Source organism: Crinia signifera, chromosome 6 (assembly GCF_055691185.1).
Source record: "Crinia signifera chromosome 6, ASM5569118v1, whole genome shotgun sequence".
Lineage (NCBI taxonomy): Eukaryota > Metazoa > Chordata > Amphibia > Anura > Myobatrachidae > Crinia > Crinia signifera.
In genome coordinates, this window is record NC_139222.1 from 36,705,223 (window position 1) to 36,724,105 (window position 18,883).

At 43.8% G+C, this 18,883-nt stretch overlaps 1 protein-coding gene across 2 annotated transcripts in view; it reads right to left on the bottom strand.

Annotated features, from left to right (window-relative positions):
* Positions 1–18,261, bottom strand: part of CENPQ (centromere protein Q) — a 32,071-nt gene extending 13,810 nt beyond the window's left edge. The window contains exons 1-5 of one of the 2 annotated variants that reach the window (XM_083146000.1): positions 18,078–18,261; positions 15,227–15,324; positions 4,489–4,549; positions 1,877–1,988; positions 328–399 (exon numbers count right to left, since the gene is read on the bottom strand). In XM_083146000.1, the coding sequence (XP_083002126.1) occupies positions 328–399; positions 1,877–1,988; positions 4,489–4,549; positions 15,227–15,324; positions 18,078–18,246 (512 nt within the window). In that variant the 5' untranslated portion in view covers positions 18,247–18,261. Of the gene's footprint in view, positions 1–327; positions 400–1,876; positions 1,989–4,488; positions 4,550–15,226; positions 15,325–17,457; positions 17,570–18,077 lie in introns of those variants that run through there. The other variant, XM_083146001.1, reaches the window with a different exon arrangement.
* Between the last annotated feature and the right edge of the window lie 622 nt (positions 18,262–18,883).

An 18,883-nucleotide genomic window follows, 5' to 3' on the forward strand; every position in this document is an offset into this window, starting at 1 on the left:
GTTTTGAATGCCAGGATTGGCCTGTGCAATGTAATGCCAGGCAGCGTCTCAGCACCCATTCAGACACTACCCGGATGTGCAGCTCTTTGCAGTGTGACGCCGTGGTTACATTGTGCAGCCCGCCAGTCGCGCCACTTCCACGCGCCAGCCGCACCGATTCTTGAGCATTTTTCAATCCCAAATCCCAGGATTGAAAAAAATGCCCTGGGATTGGCCATCCGAATCATACAGTAAACAAATCTCAACTGCTGAAGCAGCACTGATTAAATAAAGGAAGAAGTACCGAGACGGTCTGCAGATCTATATAAAGCTATATACAGTAATTACCTGCTCTTGAGACTAGAGAGCTGGGCTTGCACTGTATTGAAGGAGGTCAGTTTCCTGTTGCTCAAAACAGACCTAATAAAAATAACAACAGAAAAAATGGACAAAATGCTTATACAGGGGTGTAGGCCACATACGGTAATGCTGCTTATATCTTAGATAGCATGCAACACGCTGGACAGCTTCAGGTTCATTACTAACATTACCCGTTTCTAGTTTCGAAGCTTACAGAATGTTGAACCGTAGGGCTTAAGCTTAAATGCGGACGGGCACATCGTCATATGTGATTACGCTATTTAGATTTGTATTTTACAGGCATTGGATACAAAATAACACAATCATTGGGGTTGAGACATTGACATTTAACTCTGCTTAACCATCAATCCAAGAGAGGTGTGATGGTATAGCGCAGAGGTGCTGCTCAAACGGATCCACAAGGAACCTTAACAGTGTGTGTTTTCCAGATCATCTAGATCAGGCATGTCCAAACTGCGGCCCTCCAGTTGTTGTGAAACTACACATTGCCATAGTTTTAGCATTCCCTAATAGCAAAACTGTGGCAAGGCATGCTGGGATGTGTAGTTTCACAACAGCTGGAGGGCCACAGGTTGGACATGCCTGATCTAGATGATCTGAAAAACATGCCCTGTTATGCTTTTTGCACACGGGTTCACAGACATCGCGCTGAACAGCCAGGCCAATGGATCAGCAATATATCGGCCGTTCATATGAATGACTGATATACCGCTGGTCTGTCGGCTAGTGTGTACTAGCGATATATCGGTGATAGATGTTGTGCACAGACATATCTAGTGGCCTGTGAACTCAGCTTACTGCAGGAGCTGGTGGTTGTAAATGTGCCTGCCCTGTTGTGATGTCAGTCAGGATTGGACGGGATGTGTATGGAGAACTCACTGCTTGATTCGTTGAGAGATCAGGTGGTGCGCCTCATGGCTACATCGCAGGCGCAGATGCCCATTAAGCGTGCCTAGTCGTAGCTGCCGTTCCGCTGGCTAACGCACGCTCAATGGATCGTGGGTGCGACCAAACACAGACTAGAAGAGCATGGCTATATCTTTATATTTGCTGATCAATTGATCTGCAGATCTAGAAGTGTGTACCAAGCCGTAGGTCTTACATGAGGATGGAAGGCCAGAAGTATTATGCTTGGAGGAGTGATCAAGTGGACAGTGATAAGGCAATGGCCAATCAACTCCTAACGGTCAAGTTACAGACTGGGTTTGAAAAAGGACAGTAAGGAGCTGATTGGCTGCTGCGTCACCACCGGCCACTTTATCACTTTTCCAAGCTTAATACATCTATCCCCGAGTCTACCTCTCCCGGCACCGGATTTTCCATTGTGGAGTCACCTGTTAACACAGCACCATCAACCGGGTCCTTCCCGTGTTCAACACTGGTCAGGACCCGGCTAGGATTCCCAGGAATACGGACCTGGATTTGGGGTGTTTTTTTGTGCACGTTTCAGACCTTACACAATTATTATATAGATGTTAGAGGGGAGGGGTGGGGAGATATTTTCAGAAATACTCACATTATGGCAGTATCAATACAAATCTCGATGTACTCCAACACCCCAGGCATAATGGGCTTCTGGAATTTAGTTTTCGCCACACGAATGGATTTCCCTGCAGAAGGACTGCGGCCTGCACACAGATATGACGTGATGTCAGATTGGCACACGGGATAAACACAGAAATCAAAATGAAGCTGCCTACACGCACAGACCTGACCTGTCAGCCTGAGTGGCTGTAGTACATTAGGTCGACATACTGAAAAGATCGACATGAGATGTGTTATTTTTGGTGTTGACACCTGAACACCTGTGTCAGAGTAAACTTTAGCAACTGTATGTAGAACCTGAAATACGGGCAAACGGAATGAGCCCGTGTCTGGGATATCAAATACACTTAACCACCTGCCTGGCCTGGTCACATCAGATGCGACCGGGACAGGATGGGCTTTCCCTGACATGGTTGCATCTGATGACACCAGTCACAAAGTCCACTGTGCACAATAGCATCTTCCAGAGGTACCTTCCTGTCCCCCGGCTTCCTGGTTCCCTACCTCAGTCTCCTGCTGCCTGGCCGATAGGGCATTCTAGCTAACCTGGAGAATATCTGCCACTACCTCAAGTAACAAATTGCTCTCATGGAGCCTAAAGGTGGGTACACATGGGGAAATATATCACTCAATGTCTCCTTTTCATCGGCGACCAGAGATGGCCGCTGATGAAAAGAAACCTCTGCCGGCGGAGCCACAGAGGTAATCAGCTGGTCCAGCGATTATAACGGGGCTGAAAACGGAAGCGTGCACCCCCATCACTGGTAATATGGTACCAGCGATCATATTGCCAGCGATATCAGCCCATATCACTGCCATGTATACACGGCTTAATTCAGAACCATGCTGCACTGCAGGGGGTAAGATGTAACATGTGCAGATAGTTAGATTTGGGTGATGTGTGATCAAACCGAAATCTAAATTGCAGTGTAAGAATAATGCAGCCAGTATTTACCCTGCACAGAAACAAAATAACTCACCCAAACCTAACTCTCTCTGCACACGGGCCCCATCTGCAGTGCAGCATGGTTTTGTCCATTTGCAATCAAAATGTGCCCTGCGATCAGGTCTGAACTAGGCCCATGGTAATAGATGGAACAGGTTCCCGGCGATATTATCTAGCAATAGGACATCACCATATGGTTAACAAATGAAAAGTCAAATGAGTGTTTAAAGTTGACACATTCAAGTGGTCGACAGGTTGTGTATTTTTGGTTTCCTTTTAAGCTTTCCCTCTTTCGACTATCCACATTAGCTGCAGAGCGAACCTCATTGATATGATGAAACATACAAAATGACACCCCCCTCCAAAAAACTTGTGTCAACCATTGCCATGTCAAACTATGGACTCGGTCGACCTTAGCCACGGTCGACATACACACCAAAAAAAGTGAACTAATGTTGACCTTTGCATTTCACTCTCACTCATGTGTCAACCTATTGACCAGTGGCGGTTTTTACCTATGGGCTGCAGCCCCCAGGTAAAATCCGCCACTGTAGACTGCTCTGGCTTCACTGTGGCTGGCAGTGACTTCGAATTGGAAGTCCGACCTGCCAGTCACAAAGGCAGTCCCATTGGGAGGTGTTACCTCCCTCCGGGACGCCTTTGTGCGGGCTGCCCTGCAAAAACGGCAGATGCGCATGTGCAGTACCTATATAGGTACTGCGCACGCGCTGGTCCCGGTGCCTGTAACTTACATTGGTACTTGTGAGTTATCCGGGCTGCCGATTTTTTGATTGTATGCCTTAAGTTAAGGCATACAATCAGATGCGATGCGATGCGATATCGCATCGCATGCGACCATCGGATGCGATGACCCGATTTTTCCATAGGAATCAATGTTAAAATGGACTGAGTCCATTTTAACATGGAATTCAATGGGAAAAAGGGGCCCTTTTATACCCCTACTATCCAAGTGGGCATGGAGTTGGATATAAACCTGTGGCGAGCGTAGCGAGCCACCGAGCCCCGCAAAGGGGACGGTATTCTGTGTCCGCTCTCCACAGGTTTATATCCAACTCCATGCCCACTTGGATAGTAGGGGTATGAAAAGGACCCCTTTTTCCCATTGAATTCCATGTTAAAATGGACTCAGTCCATTTTAACATTGATTCCTATGGAAAAATCGGGTCATCGCATCGCATCCGATGGTCGCATGCGATGCGCCCGATCCGACCCGATTTAGAAATCGGCAGCCCGGATAACTCACAAGTACCCTTACATTGTACAGGCGCCGGGACCAAAATTGCTTCTATGGGCTGTTGCCCAAGCAGCCCATAGAAGTTGGCTGCATGCGCGGTACACGTGTGTACTACACATGCGCCAGTCCCAGCGCCTGTCACTCATCGCAGCGAAGGCGCCGGGACCGGGTCAGAAGAGGAGGCAGGAGCAGCGGTGGTGACAGGGGTGCCTGAATCGCGGCACCCCCGCTGCAGGCAGAGGCAGTCCCCCTCCCCCAATAAGGTACGAGCCGCCCAGTAAATGGGTAACCATGCCAACACAGTCACCTAATGAACTTAAACATTCATTTCATGTGCGGGAAAGATCACTGGATGAGAATAAGGAGGAAAGAGGTTCCATACGTTGTTTTTTATTCGGTGCCTGCGTCTGATCATCTGAACCTTGCTTCTTGCGCTTTGTACCCTGTGAAAAAAAAAAAAGAGATATTAAAAGGGTGTTCGTCACGCAGTTATATTTGTCTTTTGTGGGCTGTGTGGATGTTTCTCCGCTGCATAGTAACAGCGCCAGCAGCAGAACTGGGCCGCTCTAGCAAGACAGAATGACACACGCTGGAAGTCACTGTGGTGCAAATGTATGAAGCTTGGACAAGTGGTATCTATCCCGGGTTGGGATCATTTGGTCTACAGCATTATGGTCGACAGTCATAAGTTCGACCGGTCATTAGTTCGACATTGTCTAGGTCGAGTCAAAAGGTCAACATGGGGTTTTTCACAGTTTTTTGACCTGAATGTCAACACAGTCAACATGGATACAGTTTAAAGTGCGCCGCATCCCCTCGGCACACTGTGTTATTCTCCCACCACACCCTAGTGCAGGCTTTCCCAACCACGGTCCTCAAGGCACACCAACAGTGCAGGTTTTAGTGATATCCAGGCTTGAGCACAGGTGACTTAATTAGTATCTGAGGGATTGTGATTAAACCATCTGTGCTGAAGCCTGGATATCACTAAAACCTGCACTGTTGGTGTGCCTTGAGGACCGTGGTTGGGAAAGCCTGCCCTAGTGGATGGTAGGGCATGAAATACCGCCTGGCGGCACATGTCGGCTCAAAAAACAGTGAAAAACTCCATGTCGACCTAGACAATGTCGAACTAATGACCTGTCGAACTAATGACCTGTCGACCTATAACCATGTCGACCTAATACCTGCCGACCAAATGACCGCATCCCATCTATCCCCATAAAGAACGTTATATGCAAGGTGATAATGGCACTACAAGAATCAGCATGCCCTTCTTATTGCATAGAATAGACCCCTACCATTCAGAACTGTAACAGCTGCTTCACCAACAGGTATGAGCACATGCAACTTTGCATAGACTCCTCTGGCTAATACTTTGAATAAATGTAATGTTCACCTGATTTATAAATGTAATATGTTCTGTGCATCCAGAAACCTATAGCACACCCCTCGTACACCTGCTGTGTACTTCCACATTACAACACGCTGAGCTTCCATCCATCTGCAACAGATACCCAGCAACAACTAGATCTGTGTAATGCTGTCGGCGTCCCAACCCAACCTGCCCATCCACACACCAGGAAGATATGGTGGGTCATGTGACCACACACCAGGAAGCTATTACAGGTCTCTGCATGTTTGTTCTTCAAGCAGACACGGTTGGGCAGCGTTAAAAAAAAGCCTCATCCCTACGTCTGTAAATCTCCCCCCAAGTCACTGATCAGACAGACAGAGCTCTTTACGTCTACATTACTTTCACACTTGATACTGTTGTTCATTCTAGCAACCTGCATCATTCAAAACCTGCGCAGTACCCTTTCTGCTGTGATGCTGCTAGCACAGGTCTGTGATGCATATCAGTGCTGAAATACAGACCAAACTGTGCTAGGAGCACCACAGCAGAGAGCGAAAGGGGAGAGGAACTGCACAGGTTTTGAAAAATGCAGGGTGCTCGAATGAAGTGAACACTATGATACCTTATGAGCAGGACAGTTAGAAACATTTATCTTCTTAGTTACCCATTAGTGCAAGTATCTACCACTGTCAAGGTCATGGCTGCCAATACACACAAATTTCGGTACTTGTGTAGTTTCACGGCGGCAAGCTACGCATTCAGCGTAGCCCAACGGCAGCCTAGCATAGTCAGCGTGGTGTCCCAGCGGCAGCCCTGCGTAGTCAGCGTGGTGTCCCAGCGGCAGCCCTGCGTAGTCAGCGTAGTGTCCCCTTCAGGCAGCTGAAGTTACTGTACTGTCCCCGTGAGCTGCAGCTCTGTCCCCGGCATCCCTGGCAAGCCTAGTGAGCTAGGGATGGCAATCGACCATCGATGATTCAAAATCATTGATGGTTCATGGCCGATGTCGAATACTTTGCCATCAAAGGGGGAGAACCAGATGGTTTCACTCCATCGATGGAACTGCAAAAAAAGTTTTGCTTTTTTTTTTCAAGGTGCCGGGACACAGAGCATAGCTCCGCCCCCGACACCCGTGAAGCCTCGCCCCGTGTTTGATTGGCCCACAGGCCAATCAATCAAACATAATGGATGACCATCGATATGTAAGAATATTAATGGTCATCCATTGCATAGTTTACCACTATCGATGGCCAGCTGCAGAATTGCCATCGATGGCAACGATGGCCATCCCTGTAGTGAGCGCCTCTCACACAGCACCGGTAAACATCAGATCCCCTGTGCTGGAGGACGCCAGCGGAGAGGGGATCATGCAGGTACCGGCGGAGAGGCGCTCCATCTGCCTGAGACGCAGGAGCGTCTCATAGACTTGTGCGTCTCAGTAATTCGTGCGGCAGGGTACGGCAACCCTGCACGTGTCCGCTTCAGGAAGATGGACAGGGATAGGGGTTTGGTAGCGCGTGCGTCTCATGCACAATAAAGGAGGCATTTGCCAGTGCTCCATGTTACATACTGGCAAATGCCTCCATTTCAAACCCCCACTATCCACGCCAGCCCGAAACGTGGCGAGCAGACGCGTGACGCGTCCTCCCGACCTGTTCCTACCCCAACTATCCATGCCAGCCCGAAGCGTGGCGAGCAGACGCGTGACGTGTCCTTCCGACCTGTTCCTACCCCAACTATCCACGCCAGCCCGAATTTCTGAACTTTTCTTTTTGATTTTTGACCCCGTGCGGATCAGGGCGAAGGACATCTACCCAGGGTGCTTGGTTAGAGATTATTCTCTCCATGACACCACGGGTTTGCAGATGAAATTCCCCCTGACCCCCACGGATCTCAAAATCCTAAGGATCCCAGATAGTTACCCCAACTGCATTAGGTTCCATCAATGATGATTATACCCACTATGTAATATAATGTTATGAAATATATTATATATTTATTCAGCTTATATTGAGTTTTTTTATTATTATTTTTATAATTAACTTTTTAATATATACATTATTCTCAACCATTTCTTTATTAGTCTCCTATGTTTCTATATATATACACATAAGAATTCTTTACATTTATAGAATTTCATTTATATGTGTATTTTTTTTTTTTTTATATATATTGTTTATATATATATTTTTTACCATTATCCTCTATTTTTAGTTTCATATATTTATTTTTCTAGCTATATTTATTTATTTCAATAATGTTTTCTATTTTCACCACCTCAATATACATATGTGTTACATATATACACATATGTATAAAAATTCTAGATATCTATATTAAATTACCCTCAATTTATTGTACCCTATCTCTCTCCACTCTATCGCGGGTGTGTATACCCCTTTAAATGAAGTTACAACACCAAATATGCAAAATATAATTATTTGAATGATATAAAACCACCAGATTGTTCACTACATGAAGACCGAATTCTATCAAAATTGATAGAAAAGATTTGCTAAAATGAAGAAAATAATGCATTACTGTTTAAATGATGTAATGAGCCATTTCACTGGACACACGAGCTTTTAGAATTGTTTTAATTATATGTTGATTACCCTTATGATCTGATTGGCTAATGATTGCCATACAGCCTTTAAATAGGTTTGTGTAGAGCCTGCTTAACATCCGTCTTGAAAAAGTCTCCGTTGCCATAGAGACGAAACGCGTCGACGTCATATCCGGTTGCGTCAGCAAGCCTCCGTGATTCCCCTGCTTTTTTGTCACTACCTCCAGCTGGTCTGCCGCGGTCTTCAGCCCACAAGCCACCGTCATCTGGCAGCAGCTACTCTTTCCACACCTAGCGGTCGAGCGTCCCTCCCGCTACCCAGCTATTCCATCCTGCCGTTACTTCTCCTGGCTACTTCCAACCAGCTGGTCTAAAATCATCAGACCCAGCACACAGCGGGTAGAGCTTCCCCACTTCAAGCTCCCCGCCAGCAGCATCATCTTCCGGGTACGAGCTGATACCAACTGGAGCTCCCCGACGCCTCCCACTACCAACGAACGGAGGGTGAGATAACATCCACTAATTACAGTGCCTCATTCTGGGCTCAGATTCATCGGCTTTATTAACCCCGCATGTGCTGTGCATTCATCCACTAACTTTGCTATTTATCCATACGCATTATTTTTTCCCCTTTCATTTCCTCATCATTCTGGCTACCCCCAGTGACTGTTATTACTAACCCATCACGGAGTACTCCACAGCTTGCTAACGTAAACCTAATGGCCATTTAGGTATTTTATTGTATTGTATGCATTTATGCTATTAATTTACATGTATGAATTGTTTTATTTTGTTTTTCCTATATAAAAAGTTATTTGTACATTTCTAGCAGTGTGTCCAGTGTCATTCTATCCAGTGGTATTATTAGCTTTTAATTGGTGTACTAGCAGCGCAAGGTGGTTTAAAACACCATAGTCTTCTTTCCTCTTCTTTGTGAATTGTTGCTTATTCACAGAAACCACATGCAGCAGCAGTAACCTCCCAATTGATTCCATATATTCTTCTATATTAATTATTTTTATAACAGCGCCAGAGACACAGTGCAATTTGTGGCGATTTCGTTCCCCACACCTTGCACACACCTCCCCTTTGTTTCCTACTTGTTGCTAATCGTTTCTGTGCAGCTGATTTATTTAGACTCATTGGTAGTCCATTATACCACTGGACAGAATGAATGACTTCAAATGTTACAATGACCGCAAATCTAGAAGAGAATGCTATTTATCCTCATTCAATGTGAACTCAAGGAGCGATGAGCAGCTGCCAGGCCCAAATCCAAATATGAATAAATTATTTTTGAACTTGGAAGATCTTTTAAAGGATGAAATGAGAAACTGGTGGGACAGTGTCTCACTTCAGAAGTACCTAGATGCCAAAATCATCCCAAGGGGATTAAGGATTTTTAAACATTTATCCATAAATGATCACCCCGAATTATTAAACAAATGGAATGAGACCTTAGACAGCTGCTCATACGCTCTGATGAGAACCCTCATACAATATAGAGAGGAAATGGTCACCAAAACCATAACTAAAATCGATAAATTGAAGGATGAGTTGCTACCATTTAAAGACAACCCATCATTCAAAGAGAGAGACGAACAGGTGAATAATAGAGTGGAGCGCTTCGAAAAGGAGCTATTAATAAATAAAAAACGCAAATGGGATAGGGACCATAATGACTACCAAAAAGGTATAGTAAGAACTTACCATAAAACCAATACTAACATGAACCCTAATCCTAATAGAGAGATCCCCTCAATATATACACAAAGACCCCCGTACCATCAAAGAAAATCATCCTATTCAAGGGGTAGAGAGAGATACAATTCGTATAGAGAGAGATCAAGTCATAATTACACAGAACCCAGACAAAATATTCATATAAAAGAAAATAGACCACCATATCAACAGCCAGCGGAGTCTACCCATAATTACAAAAACAAAAAAGACCAGGTTTTTCAATTAGGGACTTGGAAGGATTACAATCCGTACGAAGTCCTAACCAATCACACACCAAAACGCTCTCGAGAAGGAGGGGCGGAAGAGGAGGTCGAAAGAGATCCCAGAAAACCGCGACTAAATTAGATACATCGGGACTTTTTAATTTGAGCAAACAGGACCTTAGTGAAGCCCAAAAATCCCTATTATGCAAAGGACTTAATTTTGCCCCACAACAAGATCCCAACATTTTTGATTTATTTGTGGACCTAAACCGGTTCACCAGGGACCTTTGTAGAAAACGTTATTTTTCAATGAAAGCACTTAAATCCATAAACACAGATGCAGATGCTGTACCTGTGATTCTGGATGATGACGATCTACCATCCCTCCTTACTCTAGAATCTCTTCTGAGTGAAAGTCACCCAGAGGAAGTAGAAACTTTCAACATCAATACGATAACAGATTCCCAACCCGTACCCCGCTTCAAAAAGAAATCTAACTTCTTCCCCCTAGAACACAAAAGCCCTGCAATAACCATTTTCTATAATAAAACCTTAGATGACTTTAAACGATTATGTTCTAAAACCCAAAAAAGAAAAAATAATAAACCCTATTTATCAGGAAAAGATAATCTAAGTAAATCTGAACGCCAAGCATTGAGTTCCTTGAAAAAAGATTTATCACTGGTAGTTAAACAGGCTGATAAGGGGGGTGGGGTTGTGATAATGGACCGTGAAGCCTATGTTGCAGAGGCTTTAAGACAACTTAACGACCAACATTACTACACATTACTCCAGTCCAACCCCACCCCCTTATACCAGTCCCAATTTAAAGATCTACTCGAAAGAGCTGAGCTACAGAACGCAATATCCAGGGAGGAATCACAATTTTTATTTCCTTACCACCCCATCACCCCCACCTTTTACTTTTTACCCAAAATCCACAAACACCTCACTGCACCCCCTGGTAGACCCATTATTTCAGGTATGGGGTCCCTCACATCTAATTTGTCACATTTTGTAGATTCTCACCTTCAAAAATTCGTCACTTCACTCCCCTCGCACATTAAAGACACTACCCATATTCTAAATTTAACTCACGAGCTGTCCTGGACTGAAGGTTGGGCTTTTCTCACACTGGATGTCCAGGCACTCTACACTAACATTCCACACACTGAGGGTATTAAGGCTATTAATCACTATTTGGACCAGGATTTCACCATCTCTTCACCCAGAAAACAGTTTATCTTAGATTCCATTTTATTTATTCTCACACATAATCATTTTATTTTTGAAGACCACCACTACCTTCAGTCACTTGGAACGGCCATGGGGACCAGATTTGCACCTAGTTTTGCCAACCTCTATATGGGCCGCCTGGAAGAACAACTTATATGGGGCGGCCCATATAGAGAGAATCTGGTCCTCTATGGCCGTTTCATTGATGACCTCTTCATTATATGGAGAGGGGGTCACGAAACAGCTCTTGAATTTGTCAATTACCTTAATCACAACACTTATAATCTTACTTTTACTCATACCTTTAGTCACACATCCATTAACTTCCTGGATATTGCGTTCTCAGTTCACGAAGGTCTTCTGATTTCCACCAACTACCTCAAACCGGTGGGGACAAATAACTATCTCCACTTTAATAGTGGACACTATAGACCGTGGATTCGGAATATCCCCAAAAATCAACTATTGCGACTTCGTCGCAATTGTACAAAAAATTCAGATTTCCAAACTCAATCGGAATCAATGCTTGGCCACTTTAAAAGAAGAGGTTACCCTGATAAACTCTTAACGGAAGCATCTCAATCTGTAGCTAAAGTTAATAGAGAAAGTCTACTTGAGAATAAAAATAAAAACAAAAATAAATTTATGGAGAATGACTCCCAATCACTAATATTTATCTCAAAATTCAACAGAGAATCACATAACATCAAAAAGATATTACGTAAGAATCTAGAGATTCTGAATTATGACAAAATTTTACAAGGAAATCTAGAAGAAAAAACAAAAATTGTGTTTAGGAGGAATAGAAACATAAAAGATCAGATAGCACCTAGTTTGCTACCCGCCCCAATGGTAACTCCAAATCAATCCTGGATTCCCAATAAACCCCCCGGCAATTACAGATGCCACAAAAATATCTGCTTAACATGCAAACATATGAGAAATAAAGTAAAAAATATAACATCATCACACAATAAAAAAACCTTTACTTTGAAACAATTTACTAATTGTGACACAACCCACTGTGTATATCTTCTTGAGTGTCCTTGTAAATTACAATATGTGGGGAGGACAACACGGAGTATTAAAACAAGGTTCAGGGAACACAGAACAAATATTTTAAAGAACTATGTGAATCATAGCATTCCTCGTCATTTTTCTCAGCATCATCAGAGTGACCCCAGTGGACTAACAGTTACAGCTATTGAATTTATTCCAAACACTAAAAGAGGAGGAGACCGTTTTAGAAAGTTATGCTTAGCCGAAACCTCCTGGATCTTTAAACTAGATACACTCAGTCCACAGGGCCTTAACGAAGCACTAGATCTAACATGTATGGACTAGAACCCTCTCTGTACCTGATCATTTTAATTATTCATTCCTCTTGTTCTTTTTCCCCTCGAGGGTCTTATAATGTTATTCAAAAATCTCTATAAAAATTTCTGAACTTTTCTTTTTGATTTTTGACCCCGTGCGGATCAGGGCGAAGGACATCTACCCAGGGTGCTTGGTTAGAGATTATTCTCTCCATGACACCACGGGTTTGCAGATGAAATTCCCCCTGACCCCCACGGATCTCAAAATCCTAAGGATCCCAGATAGTTACCCCAACTGCATTAGGTTCCATCAATGATGATTATACCCACTATGTAATATAATGTTATGAAATATATTATATATTTATTCAGCTTATATTGAGTTTTTTTATTATTATTTTTATAATTAACTTTTTAATATATACATTATTCTCAACCATTTCTTTATTAGTCTCCTATGTTTCTATATATATACACATAAGAATTCTTTACATTTATAGAATTTCATTTATATGTGTATTTTTTTTTTTTTATATATATATTGTTTATATATATATTTTTTACCATTATCCTCTATTTTTAGTTTCATATATTTATTTTTCTAGCTATATTTATTTATTTCAATAATGTTTTCTATTTTCACCACCTCAATATACATATGTGTTACATATATACACATATGTATAAAAATTCTAGATATCTATATTAAATTACCCTCAATTTATTGTACCCTATCTCTCTCCACTCTATCGCGGGTGTGTATACCCCTTTAAATGAAGTTACAACACCAAATATGCAAAATATAATTATTTGAATGATATAAAACCACCAGATTGTTCACTACATGAAGACCGAATTCTATCAAAATTGATAGAAAAGATTTGCTAAAATGAAGAAAATAATGCATTACTGTTTAAATGATGTAATGAGCCATTTCACTGGACACACGAGCTTTTAGAATTGTTTTAATTATATGTTGATTACCCTTATGATCTGATTGGCTAATGATTGCCATACAGCCTTTAAATAGGTTTGTGTAGAGCCTGCTTAACATCCGTCTTGAAAAAGTCTCCGTTGCCATAGAGACGAAACGCGTCGACGTCATATCCGGTTGCGTCAGCAAGCCTCCGTGATTCCCCTGCTTTTTTGTCACTACCTCCAGCTGGTCTGCCGCGGTCTTCAGCCCACAAGCCACCGTCATCTGGCAGCAGCTACTCTTTCCACACCTAGCGGTCGAGCGTCCCTCCCGCTACCCAGCTATTCCATCCTGCCGTTACTTCTCCTGGCTACTTCCAACCAGCTGGTCTAAAATCATCAGACCCAGCACACAGCGGGTAGAGCTTCCCCACTTCAAGCTCCCCGCCAGCAGCATCATCTTCCGGGTACGAGCTGATACCAACTGGAGCTCCCCGACGCCTCCCACTACCAACGAACGGAGGGTGAGATAACATCCACTAATTACAGTGCCTCATTCTGGGCTCAGATTCATCGGCTTTATTAACCCCGCATGTGCTGTGCATTCATCCACTAACTTTGCTATTTATCCATACGCATTATTTTTTCCCCTTTCATTTCCTCATCATTCTGGCTACCCCCAGTGACTGTTATTACTAACCCATCACGGAGTACTCCACAGCTTGCTAACGTAAACCTAATGGCCATTTAGGTATTTTATTGTATTGTATGCATTTATGCTATTAATTTACATGTATGAATTGTTTTATTTTGTTTTTCCTATATAAAAAGTTATTTGTACATTTCTAGCAGTGTGTCCAGTGTCATTCTATCCAGTGGTATTATTAGCTTTTAATTGGTGTACTAGCAGCGCAAGGTGGTTTAAAACACCATAGTCTTCTTTCCTCTTCTTTGTGAATTGTTGCTTATTCACAGAAACCACATGCAGCAGCAGTAACCTCCCAATTGATTCCATATATTCTTCTATATTAATTATTTTTATAACAGCGCCAGAGACACAGTGCAATTTGTGGCGATTTCGTTCCCCACACCTTGCACACACCTCCCCTCCATTTCAAACCCCCACTATCCACGCCAGCCCGAAACGTGGCGAGCAGACGCGTGACGCGTCCTCCCGACCTGTTCCTACCCCAACTATCCATGCCAGCCCGAAGCGTGGCGAGCAGACGCGTGACGTGTCCTTCCGACCTGTTCCTACCCCAACTATCCACGCCAGCCCGAAGCGTGGTGAGCGGACGCGTGACGCGTCCTCCCATCCTGTTCATACTGGCTAAACGGTCCCGGCGGGGGGAGGGGAGCAAAAGTTTTTGTTACGCCACTGTGCCACGGCAAACAGTTTGGGAATCACTAGATAGCAGCCCCCAGAAGGTCAATTAGCACAGCAGAGGCGTAACTCTGGGAGGAAATGGAGTCATCTGCCACTGGGCTCCTGCTTCCAAGGGGGCACCCCTGCAAGTTTGAATTAGTTCATTGAAAGCTGTCAATATCACTTCTGTGGCAGACTCCTCCTCTTAACAAGGCCATAGGCATCACAGTCTAGATAGATCGATTCATAAGCAATAAAGAGAAAAAAAATCAGAAGTATAAAAAAATAAAACGACTTAACTATGACAGCAAATGAAGCCGCAGCACTGTACTATTTATTATGCAGGATTTTACACAACATATTACACATGTATATTGGGGAGAAATATCCATTAAAGCAAACAAGGCAAGACTATACTTACTCCTTTATTGATGGATTCATGTCCTTTTGTTTTAGTCAATGTAACCTTCGGTGCTTTGTTTTTCGGAGGCATTTCTGTTTGTTCATTGATCCTGAACGCTAGAAAAGAAGATTTATTGACAGTATTTTAAACCGCAGCTCAGCGTGTTTATGCTTCTAGGATAGGAATGAACAGTTTTTCTCCATTTAAATAGTTTAGAGCAGGCATTCCCAACGTCGGCCCTCAAGGCCCACTAACCGTCCAGGTCAGGGGTATCCATGCTGGTATCCGGACAGGCCATAGACTGGCTCATCGTAGACAGTCATATGGTCGACAGTCAAAAGGTTGACAGGGGTTTAAAGATCGACACACAATAGGTCAACCGGGTCTAAAGGTCGACAGGAAAAAATGTCGACATGTCTTTTTTTTCCCTACATTTTCAGCCGACATATGCTGACATGCGGTATTTCATGCTCTACCATCCACTAGGGCGCGAATAAAATAGTGTGCCATGCGCAGCGAGCCCGAAGCATGGCGAGCGCATCAAGCCATGCGAGGAAGAGGACGCCGTAGACTTAGACAGTGTCCATGTCGACCTATGTCAACATAGACACCCTAAAAACATTAAAACCGCATGTCGACCTTTAGGCCATGTCAGCCTTTAGACCTCGGTGGTCGACCATATGACTGTCTATGATTTATACCATAACTATCCATGCTTAACCCTTTGAGTGCCAAGTGAATTTGTCAAAATAGGTGGGAAAATTGCCAAGCAAACATTTCTATTTATTTATTTATTTACAGTTTCTTATATAGCGCAGCAGATTCCGTTGCGCTTTACAATAGTAGACAGCGATAAAACAAACTGGGTAATTACAGACAGACTTGGAGGTAGGAGGGCCCTGCTGCAAGCTTACAATCTATAGGGATATAGGGGGAAACATAAGGACAGTAGTAGATGCATCTGAGGACTTGGAAATCTATAGGACACTTGGGAGCTTTACGGTTGATATGTTGGGGACTGTCTGTGACACATTATGCCACACTGTAATGCCCGTGACACATCATGCCACACTGTAATGCCCGTAACACATTATGCATTCTATTCATCATAATGACCTGTAATGTTACCTTATATAGGAAATCTCATCTTTTTTTAGTCACCATTTTTTATTTGAATTTATATAACAAATGTAAGGGATGCTGGCATTTTATTGGATATTCTGAACACCTCTCACAGAGATGTTGGCAGTCAAAGGGTTAAGTAAAGGTAACCTAACTAATGCCTCCGTCATTTTGATTGAACCATTGGCATTAAAGTCTGTCTATCACTATAAGCAGCAAGATGATTGGGCCTTGAGGCAGAGGGGGGAAATGCCTGGTTTAGAGCCAACAAACAAGACTACGGCAGTTTTACAAAGGGGCATTTATGGCACCCAGGTTTCTCTATATATCAATTGAGAGCAAGAGATGTAATGAAATACACTTATGGTAATAGATTAATTATTGTGGTCAACTCCAGGGTGTAAATGTATGAAGGCTTCTAACGATGTGATGTTGGTTGCCCATAGCAACCAATCAAATTCTGTCTCATTTCTCTATTGCATCCTAGAAAATTATACAAAGAATATAATGCAATGAGCATTACCCACCTGGCAATGAGCAGGACACCCAGAACTTAAAACCCCTGACAAAGAGCATTACACCATGATCATGAAACCCCTAGCAACAAATAGGACATTTTGAATTAATTAGAAGCCTTACTGTGGGTCATATAATATGTAATGGACATTTATGGTGTGTGGCATGTGTCAGGGGCATTACAGCATGTGGCATAATGTGTCACGGGCATTACAGCGTGTGGCATAATGTGTCATGGGCATTACAGCGTGTGGTATAATGTGTCACAGGCATTACAGCGTGTGGCATAATGTGCCACAGGCATTAGTGTGTGGCATAATGTGCCACGGGCATTACGGTGTGTGGCATAATGTGTCACAGGCATTACAGTGTGGCATAATGTGTCACAGGCATTACAGTGTGGCATAATGTGTCACAGACGGCCCCCAACATATCAACCGTAAAGCTCCCAACTTTCCAAGTGTCCTATAGATTTCCAAGTCCCAATGCATCTACTAACAACTCCAGAATGTATCAAAGAACACCATGTTATTATACACATTTACTTATTCGGTGCCAGCAAAGCTTAAAGGGCGCTACACTATGACCCGCCATACACAAAAATACACCACCTGTAACGGCAGGGACGTCAGCTATGCAGCAGCCGCAGCGTTCACGTCCGCAGACATTTCCAAAACAGGAACGCTACACCAAACTTTCCGCCTAGCACACATAACTCTGATTGGCTGATCGCTAGGCGTTTGCGCGCATTGCATTACGGGAATTGTAGTCGCGGCACGTTCTACCATAATAGAACGCCGAGACGAGAGAACCGCAACCCCCAGAAAGCCTTGCGCGACGTCAATCAGAGACAAGTAAAAAAAAATAAAAACGAGTATGCACGGCGGGCGGGACGTTTCGAATCCATTAAGTTGTATAGAAAAAATGGACGTCGTTTTAATACTGTTTGTGTATCACATTGTTTGTTACATTGGCGTGTTCCCATTGAAAGTAAAGCAGGGTTGCCGACTCTCCCGGAATGTCCGTGAGACTCCCGGAATCCTGGGTCATCTCACGGACTCCCGGGAGAGGACCCTTTTCTCCCGCAGCCGCAGCGTGATCTTCTGCAATGTACATATGCGTGTGATCACGCCACTGTCCCCATGACGCCGACAACGCGATGTCGCTGTGACTGCTCTGAAGAACTGCGGGTAAGTAGTACTCTCACCCGTCACGCTCACTCCCGGCTTACCAGCAAGGCTATGTAGCACAGCGCGACGCTCCAGCACACGGCGGCCGCTGCAGCAGCTCCTGGCTATATCCTGGGAAGATGCTGCTGCTGGCAGTGTAGGTGGCGCAGGGTGCGCGGCAGAGAAGCTCCTGAGCGGTGACACACGGGGCATTGGATTTGCTCCCTGCATCTCTCCCTGGTGTCTCCCAGCCTCTGACACCACTGGCTGCTGTTCTATTGTCCCTAGTGGGGGAAACTTCTGCGCTGATATACTGTAATATGCGTCCAACTTCTGATTCAGTAAATCTCGGGGTACAAGTGTGCAATGTGAATGGACTGAGGGGCCTTACTGACACTTGCTTGGTCCTCTAATCCCACAATGTGATAGTAGAAAAACACCAAAGTGCCCATCTCCTGAGCTAATATGCTCACCTGGAATATGTTTTAGTTATGCGTTTACTAAAAAAAAAGTAATTATGCCCATTGTATTTTTTTTTTTTGTGTTGTCGGATTCTCAGTATTCCCCCAAGGATTAACTATAATAAAATATTTAGTTTTGCTGCACAGAAGGCTTACTACCAATTATATAAGAGTTATGTAACCTTTGTCTGAGCCATGGCCCGCCCCCTGATGACACATGACCCGCCCCCTGATGACTCATGCCCCCCCAGCGACGCAAGGTCCGCCCCTAGAAATGCAAGGCCCGCCCCATACCTTTTAATTTTCTCCCTGAAATGATTTTTCAAAAGTAGGCAACCCTGAAGTAAAGTAACTGTGTCCTTATTCTCTATCTCTTGGGGGGTATATTTACTAAGAGGGGACTTTTC